This window comes from Erythrolamprus reginae, chromosome Z (assembly GCF_031021105.1).
Source record: "Erythrolamprus reginae isolate rEryReg1 chromosome Z, rEryReg1.hap1, whole genome shotgun sequence".
Classification (NCBI taxonomy): domain Eukaryota; kingdom Metazoa; phylum Chordata; class Lepidosauria; order Squamata; family Dipsadidae; genus Erythrolamprus; species Erythrolamprus reginae.
The window spans coordinates 123,712,341-123,727,979 of record NC_091963.1 but is presented as its reverse complement, the minus strand read 5'-3'; the positions used below and the strand labels follow the sequence as shown (position 1 = coordinate 123,727,979).

General features: G+C 36.1%; 2 protein-coding genes across 2 annotated transcripts; one reads left to right on the top strand and one right to left on the bottom strand.

Annotated features, from left to right (window-relative positions):
- Window positions 1–2,347: 2,347 nt before the first annotated feature.
- On the bottom strand, window positions 2,348–3,262 carry LOC139153366 (olfactory receptor 14A16-like). The gene has a single exon (XM_070727185.1). The coding sequence runs from the start codon at window positions 3,260–3,262 to the stop codon at window positions 2,348–2,350; it is 915 nt and encodes a 304-aa protein (XP_070583286.1).
- A 10,078-nt stretch (window positions 3,263–13,340) lies between these two features.
- LOC139153251 (olfactory receptor 14A16-like) lies at window positions 13,341–14,252 on the top strand. The gene has a single exon (XM_070726950.1). It carries the CDS (start codon window positions 13,341–13,343, stop codon window positions 14,250–14,252), a length of 912 nt encoding a protein of 303 aa, XP_070583051.1.
- The last annotated feature ends 1,387 nt before the right edge of the window (window positions 14,253–15,639 follow it).

The following is a 15,639-nucleotide window of genomic DNA, read 5'->3' as shown; positions in this document are numbered from 1 at the left end:
GAGTTTTCCCCACCCTCCTTGCCTTTCGCAAGCTCCTTATAACCCACCTCTGTCGTCAGACATGGGAGCATTGAAATTTTTTCCCTTCCCCCTAGGCTTATAGAATTTATACATGGTATGCTTGTTTGTATGATTGGTCTCTTAAATTGCGTTTTTTTAAGATTGCTTTTTAATATTGGATTTGTTACATTGTTTTCTTCATTGTTGTTAGCCGCCCTGAGTCTTCGGAGAGGGGCGGCATACAAATCTAATAAAAAAATTAAAAAAATTAAAAAAAATAGTTCCAAGGCAAATCACGAAACCAAAATTTAATTATATTCCAAAGGGGTTCCAAAAAAGATAGTACCAAGCCAAATTTCAAGTTTTATTTTATAACAAATTCTTTGTAATCCAGTTTGTCTTTAAAGCCACATAATATAATTGTAATCCAATGTTTTAAGAATCAATTGTAATCCAATTCCGAATTTAATTCCTTGTGATGATTATGATTTTCAATGGTTTCTTCCAGACAATGTAGAAAAGAAAAAAGTTTTCCTGTGCTCTTGCAGAAACAGAGGTGCAGAAAGTATATACCAATTTCCAATACTAGCAAAGTAATCAAACGATAGTTCTCTTCTATTTAATGTTCATCACTTTCATTCCTCAATCTTAATTCTTTTTTCCTTGTTTTATTTTCAAAAAGAGCACAAAAAGAAATACAAAGCGTAATCCTTCCGCAAATAGCGTAAGAAAGAAGGACCCAGAATCTGCAGTCAGTTTAAGTTTCATCTTTCAAGAATTTTTGGAATTATTAATCTTTTAATCTTGATTAACTCACATTCCCTAGAATCCTCTTCAGGAATGTGAGATTTATATCAAGTCACGGTCTTAAACACTCTTCAATTCTTGTAAATTTAGATATTTTATTTAATAATAAAAAAAGAAGTTCTGTCCGTAAGCTCACTTTGGCCCAAGGGTACGATTTTTCTCTTACTGCTTTCTTTTTCACCTTTTATTTTTAAAAAGTTTATCTTTTTTTCTAGTCATTTTCAAAATTATCAGGAAAAAACTTGTACCATAGATTCTTTTTTTCTTCTTGTCTTCTTTTTCTGAGCTCTGCTTCTTCTTCTAACTTCCTTCACCTCCCACTTGTATGGTCGGACTGCAATGGCCAGATCCCAGAAGAGACGAGGATCGTTTCTCCCATCTCTAAAGCTGCGGGGTGAACCCTTCCCTCTGGAGCTTCAGCGATAGATTCTGATCCAATCGTAAATAGCAACCTTTAGAGGGGTGAAGGAGTCTCAGGGACAGAGCCCTGCCCCGGAGCCTCCGCTGCAGCCCCGGTCCAAACCGGAAGTCCTGTTTCTCATTTTCTAAAGGAGTTCTAATGGAAAAAAAGAAATGTTCTGGTGCATGTGTGAAAAGCCAACTGCATAGTTATAGGCAAAGTCAAATTTGATTCCTTTGTGTTACATCCAAATCTGTTATTCTATGAAATTCTTTATGTATTAAAATCTCCCATTTATATATAAAAGGGTTAAACAAGAGCCTTTGATGACATTGCAAGTCAGCTTTCATTAGATGGGTGTTTTGTTTTCCTGGAACTCTTGATGATCTCATGAAGATTTAATTCCCAAGTTCTTATTGGCTCCGGACAACCTCATTAATCCTTGGTGGTATTTTATCTTATTCTTATTTTACAAGCCATGCTTAAATGCAGCATGGTTTAATATTATAAAAGTATAAATCCAGTTAAACTTGAGGAGTTGGTATACTGACTGCCCTATCTCAAATATCTAACATCTGTTCAGATTTAGAATAAGGTACTGTTACTACACAGTCACAGTATCAGTAGCATTTCATCACAAGGTATAATTGTAAAATTCACAATGTCATTTCCCCAAGTATCTTTTCCAAGCCTATCAAATTTCAGACCTACAAACATCCATATTTAGGAGCGGTAAACAAAATTGATAATAATTAGTGATGCAAGATTTTTGCAAATAACATCTTGAGTTCTATGGTTCTTCTACTACAGAGGTTGGATTTGTTTCCATTCCAATAATCCCTTTCTACTTTTATTACTTTATTAAGGGAAAGTAAAAGAATGAAATATACTGCTCAAAAAAATAAAGGGAACACTCAAATAACACATCTTAGAATGAATGAAATATTCTCATTGAATAATTTGTTCTGTATAAAGTTAAATGTGCACAACAGCATGTGAAATTGATTGTTGCTTCCTAAGTGGACAGTTTGATTTCACAGAAGTTTGATTTACTTGGAGTTATAGTGTGTTGTTTAAGTGTTCCCTTTATTTTTTTGAGTAGTGTATATACATAAAAATAAAAAAACATTGATTCATTCATTAAAACCTCCAAAATTGGAAAAGGGCACTTTTAATATTTGTATTTTTCATGCTATAGATGATTGGATTAAACATTGGTGGAAGGAGGGTATACAGTACAGTCAACCCAAAATCTAAATAAGATGGAGTATTAGAAGTAGGTCTCAGATTGGCAATGCTTCCACTTGATATTAACATAGACACTACTGTAAGATGGGGAATGCAAGTGGATAAAGATTTTTGCCTGCCATTTTTAGAAGGGATTCTTAACACTGTCTTGAAGATCACTGCATAAGATACAACTATAAAAGTAAAACAACCTACTGCAGTAATGATACCGGCCACAAGAATTCCAACCTCAATTAGATTTATGCCAGAACAGGATAGTTTTAGCAAATGTGGCAGTTCACAAAAGAATTGGTTGACAACATTAGAACAAAAAGGGATGGAAAAGGTACTGGTGGCATTCAACATTCCCCAGAAGAGACCTGTAACCCATACTAGAATTATTATTTCAATACAGTATTTCCAATTCATCACCATCTCATAGTGCAGTGGGTGGCAAATGGCGACATACCGATCATATGCCATGGCTGTGAGAAGAAAGAAATCAGAAGAGAGAAAAGAAGTAAAGAGAAAGATTTGAGCAACACAACCAAAGTAGGAGATGCATCTGTTGTCTGTGATATAATTGATCATGGATTTGGGCACAATGATTGAAACAATACCCAAGTCTTGTAGAGCTAAATTCATGAGAAAGAAATACATGGGTCTATGCAATCGATGATCAAAAGTAATTGCAGAGATGATGAGAAGATTTGTTGTTACAGTAGTCAAATATAACACAAAGAAGAAAAAGAAATGCAAAAACTTCAGATGCTTATTTTTAGAGAATTCCAGAAGCAGAAAGTAAGGCACTGTGGTTTGGTTCTCCATGTTTTATTTATAACAAAGCTTGCATAACTGCAAAGAAAGAAAGGAGGGAAATTGAGTTAGATAAAATTTTGGAGATGGCATTTTGATATGTGGTGAGAAGAGAAACATCAAGAAATATAAAGAATGAATATCAAAATACACTATCTCCCATTTTTACCCATCTGCACTACAGGATCAATTACTAACCTCATATTTTTTCCCTTCCTTCTTCTTTTCAGCAGTGTTATTTCATGTAATGATCAAAACAGTTGCTTTATGTAGAACAAAAGTCTATTTTCATCATTTGAAGATTAATTGGAATAATTGGTTTCATCATAATATGTCTGTACTCCTACAGGATTGTGATAGTGTTGGAAAATTGGAGCACTCCAATATATGACGCTTTGTGCTTCTAGGACAAAAAGGAATATAAAACTATCCAATAAATATAAAAATAATTTCCTCTGTTTCTTTCTTGGAAATCTTGAGAAAACCCATTTCTTTTTTGTATAATCTCTGTTTGTGTGTTTATGTAAGTGATTAATTTTCCTACCATACATTAGCCTAAAATAATTGCATAAGAAGCTTTTAAACTAACGCATGAATACAAGATTATTAAACGTATATTTAATAGCACATTGTTAAAAAGAAAATGATAGAATTTAAATTACAACATAACTGCTATTTTGGTATTCACTTGGTAATAAACGCAAAATTATATCATTATTAAATATATTTAATCAAAGGACCACAAATATAAGAAGAGTAAATTAATAAATTCACTTATCCAACAATCAGAAATAAATGAAAACTCAATTTAAATAACCCACCCAATACAAACCAAAAATATTTGTAATAGAGTTTGAGCAGAAAATGAGACACAACCCTTTGTACCTTTTTATTCTGACATCTCAGCATTTTTTCAACAATGTCAAAATCCATGTTAGCATATATTCCTCAATAATACTTAACTTACATAAAGAGAGAGAAACATAATCAGATTGTACCATACATTTCTTTTTTTCATATACAGATAGATGCTGAGATGACTTTGCCATTGCTTGTTCATGCATGAAGGTTTGGTCCAAATTTATCCAAATTATAACTTTTTATTCTTCACAATGATCATGTGGAAAAGGTCACCAGTAGCAAAGTTAAATATTTGGTTAATTCATTATTTAAAATCTGCACAGAAATCTTTTCAAATCTCTATTTACCACTGTCAATGCTGTCCCACTAATTTTCATATACTGAAACATCTATCCGAAGTCATAGATATTTCTATTCTTAATGTTTATTAATTTTCTTTTGTTTCCCTCAAGAGACTTGTACACCAAAATAAAAATGACTTATATGTGCTTATTAACATAGTTAGCAAATGTAAATAAAACTGACTTCTCTATGCTCATTATGATTGACCATTAAGAACACAATAGTTTTCTCTGGGACCAGTTATCATATTACACAGAAGAATTATATCTCACATTATTAAGAGAATGAGGGTTGCACTGTAAATTGTGAGAGATGAAAAACAATCAAGTGAGAAAACCTTCCTGGCAAATATTTCATCATTTGTGATTCTCTATGAGCTTCAGGTTTGTTTGGTTTTTTTTTAAAAAAAACCTTTATCCTCTATCCTACATGCCACATTAAGGGGAAGAGCTTCACTGCCTCAGCTATCTTCTCAAGAAATCATGACTCTTGAAAAAATAATCTTAGTTCAAACTTTTATTGATAGAATCAGGTGGAGTCTGAAGATTCCTGTGCAAAATGTTAAGCTAATTTTCCCTGTTCAACATTCACCCAGTGTGCATGCCCAAGTAATGTTCCCTCTAATTTTTTTTTGGTGTGGGCAGAAAAGTATAGTGTCTGAGTGGCAGTACCTTTGGGACTGGCAGCATAGCGGTCTAAGTAAGTAAGTAAGTAAGTAAGTAAGTAAGTAAGTAAGTAAGTAAGTAAGTAAGTAAGTAAATTGTTCTGTCTGGGTCCCCCCAGACGCCAACACCAACTAAAAAGAGTAACCAGACACACTGGTAAAAAGCAAAGGCAGTTTATATATTTGAAAGCAAACACAGGTAACAAAAACTGTTCTTACAGACAGGAAAGTTATGAAGCTTCACAGAGGTTTCACAACGGCCAGGCAATAAAACAGGATTCTTGCTGGCAAAAACAACACTGGAGGTAATAAAACCCATGCCTCCCCCAAGTCTTCAGCCTTTGAAGCCACAAGCCAGGATCAGGGACTCCAAAAAGCGAAGCAAGGTCACAGGAATCCCAATTGATAACTCTCCACAATACAGTAAGGGCGGGCCTGCCTTTTCAACCCTGCTGAGGAGAACCACACCCAAACCCAGCTGTTACCAATTCAGGGATGGAAATACCTTGCTAATTGGCCCCTTCTTTGGGCTGCCCATCTCTGCCTCATATCTATGATAGCCTGGGCATCTTCATCTAATGAATCCAGGCTACTCGCTGGGGAGAGGCCCCCCTGGGGGTCTCAGGCTGCTCTCCCTCCTCCTCTTCCTCTTCTGCCTGGTCCTCCCCCTCCTGTTCAGCATCCTCCCCCTCTGAGCATGGATCCGGCAGAGTTCCAGCCGTTCCCTGAGGAGCCTCAGGCTGAATCACAACAGTAAATAAATAAGTAAGTTACTGAATGAATGAATGAATGACTAAATAAATAAATAAATAAATAAACAAACAAACAAATAAATAAATAAATAGAATATGTAGTTTTTTATAAAACTCTAATTGATTTTCATTCGGTGCATATATTACTATTAATGTTAGCAATTTCTGATTCTTTTCTAATTCTATTATTAAAATTCTGCCTTCCTTATCCTTGTATATTTCTTTTGCATTAATCGTTTCTTTCACATATATTGCCACCCCCCTTTTTTTTCTGCTAAAGATGTATAAAGAATTCCTAGTTTCTTATTTACTAATAGGTCTACATTTCGTTTGCGTATATGTAATTCTTGCAAAGCAATCACGTCCATTTTTAATTTTTTTAATTTTGTGAATATCAATCTTCTTTTATTAGGATTATTAAGTCCATTTACATTAATAGATGTTATTCTTGTGTCTTCTGACATTAACTATGCATAGTATTTCCAGTACAACAGGAGAGAAACTTAAAAGAAACAAGGAATCGTAAATAAATAAAATAAACAAGGGTATGCTGTATATACAACATTTTAAACCAAGATCAATTTGTCTATTATATATTATAATGTAATTCCAATTTATTCTTTGTACCTTGGTCTCAAATTCTACTAGCCATGTATGCTCTAACCCTATCCCATCGTCCATCAGTTCTCACAATTTATATTCATTAACCACATTCGTCTTTATGTCCACAATTTCAAACTGAATGCCACAAACTTTGGGGCCAAGCCCCTTTCTAGGCAATCTGACAGTGTGACTTGCCAGTCCACTTCTGCTTGCCCCCATCAAGGTCAAGCTGTTCTCTTGTGGCTGGATCAGTGCTCAATTCCACAACTCTTGACTCACTCCTGCATTGCCAGCCTATGCTGAAATATCTGGTTCATCCTTTGAGGTCTGGCCCCCTAATCCATCTCAAACAATGGGGTCTAGGCTCCAACTTGCCCAGGATAACTGTGGTAAAACAAAAGCTATCCTTATTGTTACTTAAGACCAAGCCGGAAACACAATCACTTCTGGTCCCTCCTAGGAACCAAGAATACAGGTCTGTTCAAAATGTGGCCTTCTTTGCAGCTCTAAACACCCTTTGGTGACCTGACGCCAGTCCTGCACCATTCCCCTTAACCTGCGCCTGAATGTCGGCTAGACTCCAGGCTGTGCAATCCAACTTTGTGTGATTGGGCCTCATCTTCTGTTTCACTCGTAATTGCCAACCATTCCCCTTAAGGGGCATGGTCTGGTCTTTTATTGCCAGGGTGCATCCCTGGCCCCTCTAACAATCAATGGTGATGCCTACTCGCTCGCCCTTCTCCCTGAGGCTTTTAAATGCCAGAAGTGACAGCAGTTCTTGGGTGGGGGTTGGGAGGAAGGGGGGAATTCCTACCCCCTCCATCAGTAGTTACACTGGCGTGGACCGACATTGAGAAGCCATACAGGAAAAAATGGCAGTGAAGAGGAAATGGGAGGTGGCTAGAGGACCTCCTTGCCCATCTCTGCGGGGGTCGGTGGGAGGGTTGGAGTGAAGGCAAAGTTGGAGCAGATGCCTCCCACTCTGCCTTCTGCTCCTCCTGCCCTCTCAGGCCCCCGAGTGTGAGGGGAGTAGTAGGGCATTCTCTTTCAGTGCTCTGCACAGGGAAAAGGGAGATAATGAGTTGGCACTTGGCCGAGCATGGCAGCATGTATGTAGGCATGGGAAGGAACCTTGAGCCACCTGGTGCACTTCAGCCCTGGACTGCGAAGCTCCATGTTGGAGGTGCTGGAGAGGCAACTGCTCACACCTCCTCCTCTTCCTCCTCCTCCTGCCACTGCAGCCCATGCTTTGGCCCTGCTGCTGTAGTGAGGGGCTAAAGGGGCACGTCTGCTGCTGTTGGTACCAACACCGCTGCCGCTGCAACTCCTCATCCTGCTTGGCAGCTGCTGCTGCTGAGCATGATTGATCTGCTGAACACAAGATGGAGGAAGAAGCTGCCCCACTACAGAAGCGGGCAGGATTGAAGGGGGAACTATTTTGCCTTGCCTTCTTATTAAGTCGCGGAACCCCTGTCTGGCCCTTGCAGAACCCTTGGGTTGAAAAACACTGGCTCATAACTACTTAATAAACATCCTAGAGAAGAAAAAATATTTTATTCCATGAGGACAAGCTGGAAGGGAGTGACATAAACTTAATTAGTCAATTGGAACTAGGATAGACTTTCATCAGTTTGATGTTTGTAATTGAAAGAAAGTTTGAAAGTATATCTTCCATTTATATATAAAATGCTTAAATAATTCCTAAAACATTATTGAAAGTGTATTTTAAAATATATGTGTTAAGAGAAAGTTAAGAAAAAGTGTTTTAGACTAATATATATATATATATATAGTCTTAAAAAATTATACAAAAAGAAAAAAATATTCTATGAGGGTAACTTAGAGAGAGTGATCTAAATTTAATGAGTTAACTGGAGTTAGTTGGAATTTTGACATGTTTCTACACCTTTATGGGAGTCAATCTGGTAATTAAGTTAATTGGACATGATTTGGAAACATCTCTATAGAAGAGTGTTCCCAACCTTTTTTGGCATGCCTCGCCTAAGCAGCTCTAAAGTCTTAATGCCCTGCTTCTATAGCATGCAATTTTTACTATACAAAAAGTAAACTTCTACTCATGTGGAGGAAGCCTAAAAGGCCATTAACTTGGTTTTAAAAGGTTCCAATTGCCCCCATAAAAAATTAAATTGCTCCCTGTGGGGCATGGACCCCACGTTGGGAACCACTACAATAGTAGGACTCACAGGCAAACTGTCTGCAGAACCTGGAGAGAAGATTATGCAGTTTCCAACTATGGATGGATCCTAAGATGCCGTAATATTTGAATTTTGTCTACTACTACTACTACTAAAAGTAGTTTGTCATGAACCACTGAGTCAAATGCTTTACAGAAGTCAATGTAAATTACATCTATTAATTTGCCCTGATCGAGATATGTAGTCCACATGTTTTTGCAGTGAAGGAGTTGCAGGTTGCAAGATAATTTTTTCTGAAACCAAATTGTTTGTTAGAGAGTAGGTTGCAAGTTTCTAGGCAGAGAGTAATTGATTGGTTTATGATTGATTTCATGACATTGCATGTGATGCAGCATAGTGAGATTGGTCTGTAGTTTTCAACTAGACTGGGATCTCCTTTTTTGAAGATGGGGATGACCATTGCTTGTGACCATAGCTTTGTAGTGAGCTAGTCCTGAGTGATTTTTCACAGATTATGCTTTGTGGTTTAGCTATGTTTGTGGAGAGCTTTTTTGGGAAGTATGCATTGGACCACCAGGCCCAATTGATAGAGAAGGTTGAAGGTCGTATAGTGCTTTTTCAACATTATCTTCTGTGAAGTCTATTTGGATTAAGTAATTTTGAATGTTTGAGGTGCAATTAATGAATTTTGGGGATGAGCCACAAAGACTGAGCCAAAGGATATGTTGAAGAAGTTAGCTTTGGTTGATTCATCATAGCCTTCTTTGTTGTTGGGTCCCTTTAGTGATGGGATGGGTCTTGAGTCCTTGTTATTTACAAAATTGTAGAAGGCACGGTTGGATTTGGTACACAGCAGGTTTTCCTCTTGTTTGCTGTGATAATTGAAGCATTCTGTCTTTATTTGGTGGCATATAGCTTTTGAAGTTGGGTACACTTTTTTGTTTTTCCACCAGAGATAATTTTTTTTGTTTGTAGTTTTCTTATTGAGATGGATAGGTTGTTTTTATTGCTTATAGTAGTTATTAATGGTACATGTAATCTGATAATTCTTTTGACTTCAAGCAAGAATATGTTGTAGAGGTCATTGGCAGTGTTACAGCCAGAGAATAGAGTTAGCCAGTCAAGAGTTAAGAGATCAGCATCTATGAGTTCATAGTTGGCTTTTTAAAAATTGTACTTGGGTGTTGCATTAATAGGGTGAATCTTGGAGTGGCATAGGTTGAGGCTGAAGTTAATCATGCTGTGGTTACTGTTGGAAAATTGTTCTTTAATTTGTAGTCGATAAATTGTGCTTTTGCTATTGCAGAATATGAGGTACAGGCAGCTCTTGAGTCTAGTATTGTTTGTTACTAGTTGATCAAGTCCCAGATTGGTAAGAGCATTGTATAGGGTGGTATGAATGTGTTCTGTTGTACATTCGTTTAGTGTCCAGTTAATGTAGGGTAGGTTGATGTCGCCAAGGAAGATAAGGGGTTATGGACAGGAGGCTGCCCACATTAGTAGTGAGGTTAATTTGTTTGCATGGGTGATGTTACAGTCAGGAGCTCAATAACAAAGTAGGAAGCAAAGTGTGGCATTTAGGAAGGGTAAGATAATGGGCAACTTGGATGGTCTTTTAGGTTTAGTGACTATTTTAGAATATAACTACTCCGCCTCATCTGCAGGATTCACGGTCAGATCGGAACATCAAGTTAGTTTCTTGATGTTATGATGGAGTCAGGGTAGGATGCATTTAACCATGTTCCACAGAGAAAAAAAATGTTGAAGGTGCCAGGATCTAGTAGCAGTAGGAATTCAGATATCTTGTTAACTACGCTTCTTGCATTGATTAATTTGCATTTGAGATTGGTTTTGTATTCAAGATTGGTTTTGTATTGGATTGAGGAAGTAAGGGGCACACTTTCCTATTCTTGTCACACTTGGTATATTGTGTTCAGTTCTGATCACCACAGTACAAAATTGATGCTGGGATCCTAGAAAGTGTGTAGAGTAAGCAACAAAAATTATAAGGATCTGGATCATAAATTATATTATGAACGGTTGAGCAAACTTTGTATGTCCCGAGTACAGAAGAGATGCATTGGAGGGAATATGATAAATATATTCCAAAATTTGAGGGGCTGTCATAAAGAAGAGGGGATTGACTTATTCATTAAGAACCTGAGGGCAGGACAAATAATGGATGGAAGTTTGTTAAAGGAGACATCCAGTATAGAAATAAGGAGAAATTTTGTGTCAATGAGTACAACCAATCAATAGAATAGATTGCATCCTAATTGGATTGGCCTTGAATGGGGGTTTAGACAAGAAGACCTCTGACATCCCTTCCAATCTTATAATTCTATATTCTAATAAGAAAATCACATCCAGAATAGGAAGCTCTTTATTTGGATAATGCTAGTTGGTATATTGGATTATGCATAAAAAAACCACATTCTGTAGGTTTCTATTTCTTGGATATCCGTTCTGTCTTTCACTTTTTCTTTTACAGAAAGACTTAAATATTCTACCTCTGTATTATTGCTCTGGCCTTAACTAATCCAGTTTGAACTGGCAAGTTGAATAGGGGATGTGATTTCTTGAAAACTATTTTTAAAAAATGAATCTCAAATGGTGAAATATGTTTCAGGGAGGTCTTCTCACTTGGTTTATGTTTTACGTCTTACAATTTGCACTGCTGGCATGATTGCAGCCCCAATTTTCTTAAGAACATTGTGCAATATTATTATTCTATGTGATAACTGTAGTGAAGATTTGGAAGTACATGCATCTGGAGGTACAATAATACAGTTATTAATGGCCAATTATGTTAATGTCCACAGAAGCAAGTTTTGTTTTGTTGTGTTAATTATGTTAATGAGCCCACATTAAGTGGTTTTATTTTAGTGTAGAAGATTCTTAAGGGAAACAAAACATATATTAGTCACATCCAGAATAGGAAGCTCTTTAATTGCAGACAGCAGTTCCACTTCATTAGAATCAGTGGGACACCATTTATTTAGCATGATATTTAACTCTCTTAAAACCATACAACAGAACAAAATTAATGGAGAAAAATAATCAATTATAAATTGAAAATTCAACAAAAAAGGTACTTTCCTCTTTTTTGGTAGCATATTTGGTAGAAATTCAAATATGTCTCATGTGTTTTATCAAAAGTTTACAAAAGTTTACAACAAGAGAATTTTGGCAAATAATTTCATGATACAATCTTCTGGTTTAATGAAATAAGTTATGCTAGTTTGGGAAGGAGACAAAAAGGAAAAAAGATTTAAAAGTATTTTGAAACAGAATATATTTTGGAGAGATTTCATTCTAAATGCTAAATAATGAATTAATTACATATCTGACATGTTGATATATTTTCAATAAAATAATTACAAAGAATAGAAGACAATTAGAAATTGCAGACATTTGGCCCAAACTTTCATGCATGAACTGATATCTCTGGATAGAAATAAAAGAAATGGATGATAAAGATTTCTAAATCTCCTTTTATTATTCAGTTTTAAAAGTTTAACTAGTATACTTGAAAATGTGCTTATATGGCATTCCACACTTAATAAAGAAATTCTGAGAAGTCAAAAGTTCATAGTTGCAATAGATGGCTTACACTAGATAAGACACAGGGTTTTTTTCAAATCAAAGTATCACTATAATAATAATAATAATAATAATAATAATAATAATAATAATAATAATAATAATGGTTTATTTATAATGCCCTTTTAACATAACAGCATGTTAGCTTTTTATTATTTGACAAAGGGATTTATTCATTTATTCTGCTAAAGTTTGATTTTTTAAATTATTTAAATTAAATTTAAAATATATTTTACAGTGAGATAATTGTGAATAATATCACCAAATGAATATTAAAATATACCAGTTATGTTATAAATAAAGTTGTATCTTTCTTTATTTAAGAATATATCATTAAACATATGTTTAAGAATCTAGAATTACAGCTGCTGAAGAAATTGAGGGGAAAAATTTCCATCTCTCTCTCTCTCTCTCTCTCTCTCTCTGAGTGTGTGTGTGTGTCTGTCTGTCTGTCTCTCTCTCTCACAGTCTCTCTGTCCCTGTCCTGTCTGTCTGTATGTCCGTCCGTCCGTCCCTCTCTCTCTCTCTCACTTTCTCTCTCTCTCTCTCTCTCTCACACACACACACAGGCGGGGGGAGAGGGGGGAGAGAGGGAGAGAGATGATACAAGAAGAGAATTTTTGCTCTCAAGATTTTCATGTAAAAATATAGCAAATTACAGTATGTATTATTTATTGGCTAGATTTACATTGCTTTTCTTCTGCAAGCTCAAAGCATGATCAAACATTCTCTAATTTTCCAACATTAACCTGTTTGAGTAATTAGACATTACAGTTGATCAAATTATCCCCAATAATTTTTCATTGATGAAAGTGAATCTTCTCCTAGGAATGCGTTTGATCACTACATGAAATAATAGACCTGGAAGGAGGAAAGAAGGGGGAAAATGAAGTTCGTGCTTGGTCCTTTAGCACAGACTGATGTAAATTGACAAAAGCATGCTCTAGCATCTCCATTCTTTATCTATGTTTACCTTGTTGTGAACTTCTGTTCATCCTTTATATTTTATATTCTAATTACATATCAAAATACTATTTCCAAAATTGTATTCAATTTTATCTTCCTCCTCTGTTTCTTTGCAGTTAACCCAGCTTTGTCATAAATGAAGTATGAATAATGAAACTACAATGTCTTATTTTCTGCTCCTGGAATTATCAAAAAATCAGCATCCACAGCTTTTATATTTCTTCTTCTTTGTGTTATATCTGGCAACTTTAACAACAAATCTTCTCATCATCTTTGCAGTTGCTTTAGACCATCGACTACACAGCCCCATGTACTTCTTTCTCATGAATTTGGCTCTGCAGGACCTGGGCATTGTTTCAGTCATTGTCCCCAAATTCATGTTAAATTGTCTCTTGGATACTAGACAGATCTCTTACTTTGGATGTGCTGCTCAAGTCTTTCTCCTTTTGACCTTCGAAGCCTCTGATGTCTCCCTCCTGACAGTCATGGCATATGATCGATATGTTGCCATTTGCAATCCACTGCACTATGAGATGGTGATGAATTGGAAAGCCTGCACTGAAATAATCATTCTGGTGTGGACTGCAGGTCTTCTCTGTGGAATCTTACATACAATTGGCACTTTTTCAATATTATTTTGTTCTAATGTTGTCAACCAGTTCTTCTGTGAAATTCCACAATTGATAAAACTATCCTGTTCTGGCTTCAATCTAGTTGAGGTTGGGATTGTTGTGGCCAACATCATTGCTGCACTAGGTTGTTTTAGTTTCATTTTCATATCTTATGCAGTGATCTTCAAGGCAGTATTGAGAATCCCTTCTAAACAAGGAAGGCAGAAAGCGTTATCCACTTGCATTCCCCACTTTATAGTGGTGTCTGTATTAGTATTAAGTGTATGCTTTGCCTATCTAAGACCTCCCTCTAACAATTCATTTAACTTGGATTTTGGATCAACAGTTGTATATTCCCTTCTTCCACCTCTGTTCAATCCAATCATCTATAGCATGAGAAATAAGAATATCAAACATGTCCTCTCTCAATTGTGGAGATTCTGAAAAAAAAATTCTATCCTGTTCACCATAGTTTTTCATTTTCCTGGCCTTTCTTTTACTTCTGAGTAAAGGAATATAGCAGAAAGGGATAGTTGAGATGAGGAAATCCAACCTCTTAAATTTGGAAAATACTTGAGCTTCATAGGTTGCTTAGCAATCTTTTTGCATCTCTAATTACTGTCAATGCATTCTGTAGATGCTAAATGTGCATGTTTGACAACTCTGCTTTGACAACATTTTCAGAATGTGTTTATCACTGCCTCCTGGCTTGCTGAGTGTGAGAGAGAGAGGGGCCCAAAATCATTCACTCAGGTACATTTCTAAGGTTCAGTTGAAATCCAAGAGTCCTGGTTTCTGATATCTCAACATCAAACAAATTTTCAGATCTTTACCTCAGACTATTATGTCTTTCCTGTAGAAGTGCTTTGGCAAAACACTAGAGATAGCTGGCATGGTAGGAAATATATTTATTTATATATTTATTTTTATTTATTTATCAAAACACCTACAAGATAGCAGGTATTGGTATGAATATAAAAACAAACTCAAAGTAGGTACAGGTAAATTTAGACAATAGGACAGTAAGACAGGGACGGTAGGCACAATGGTGCACTTATGTACTATCTCACATAACCTTTTCAAATTACAAGAAATGAAACGGGCAAGAAATTAAATTAGAGTACTGTAATTTATAATTCTAATAGAAGACCAAAAAAAAAGCTTTCAGAGTATGGGGGCTTGCAGCTGGCAACTAACTGCGGGTTACTCACAAATCCAATGGAGAGAAAAAACCTCGGACAAGAAACTTGATCTCTTTGGTGAGACAACCTGGATTTTCTCTTTGGTGAAGCAACCTAGATTAAATCCAGGATGACCCTTTTATTGAAAGCAAACAAAGAAAGGCAGGCTTCTGTGATGCTACATTTCACATGGGTCTGTTACACCAATTCAAACTTATAACGTATTAAGCGTACAAACTATAACCAATAAAAATCACACAACTTGTGCTATATTTCAGAGTGCTGATTCATGAGAAAAAGAAAGCGAGAGCGAGAGAAGGGCCCCATCAACCCACCTCATGATATATAATGTTGCATTTTTCTTAGGCTAGCAGCAAAGAAGGCAAGATAAGAGTGCTGGGAAGGAGAATGTTGCTAGAGAAACTGGGTCATCATATGTGTCATGCTCAAGGTCTATGCTTTTCGCACGCACATTCCAAGACACTAGTTCCTGTGTTCCCACATCACAGATCTTAGAACTTGAAACAAATTAGAAGAGATAAGTCATGTTCCTTGATCTAATATTTGGAGAAATGAAGGTAGATAGATCTACTACACAAAGGATGATATCTCATTGAAATGTGCTGGAGAAATTATAAATTTTATCCAAG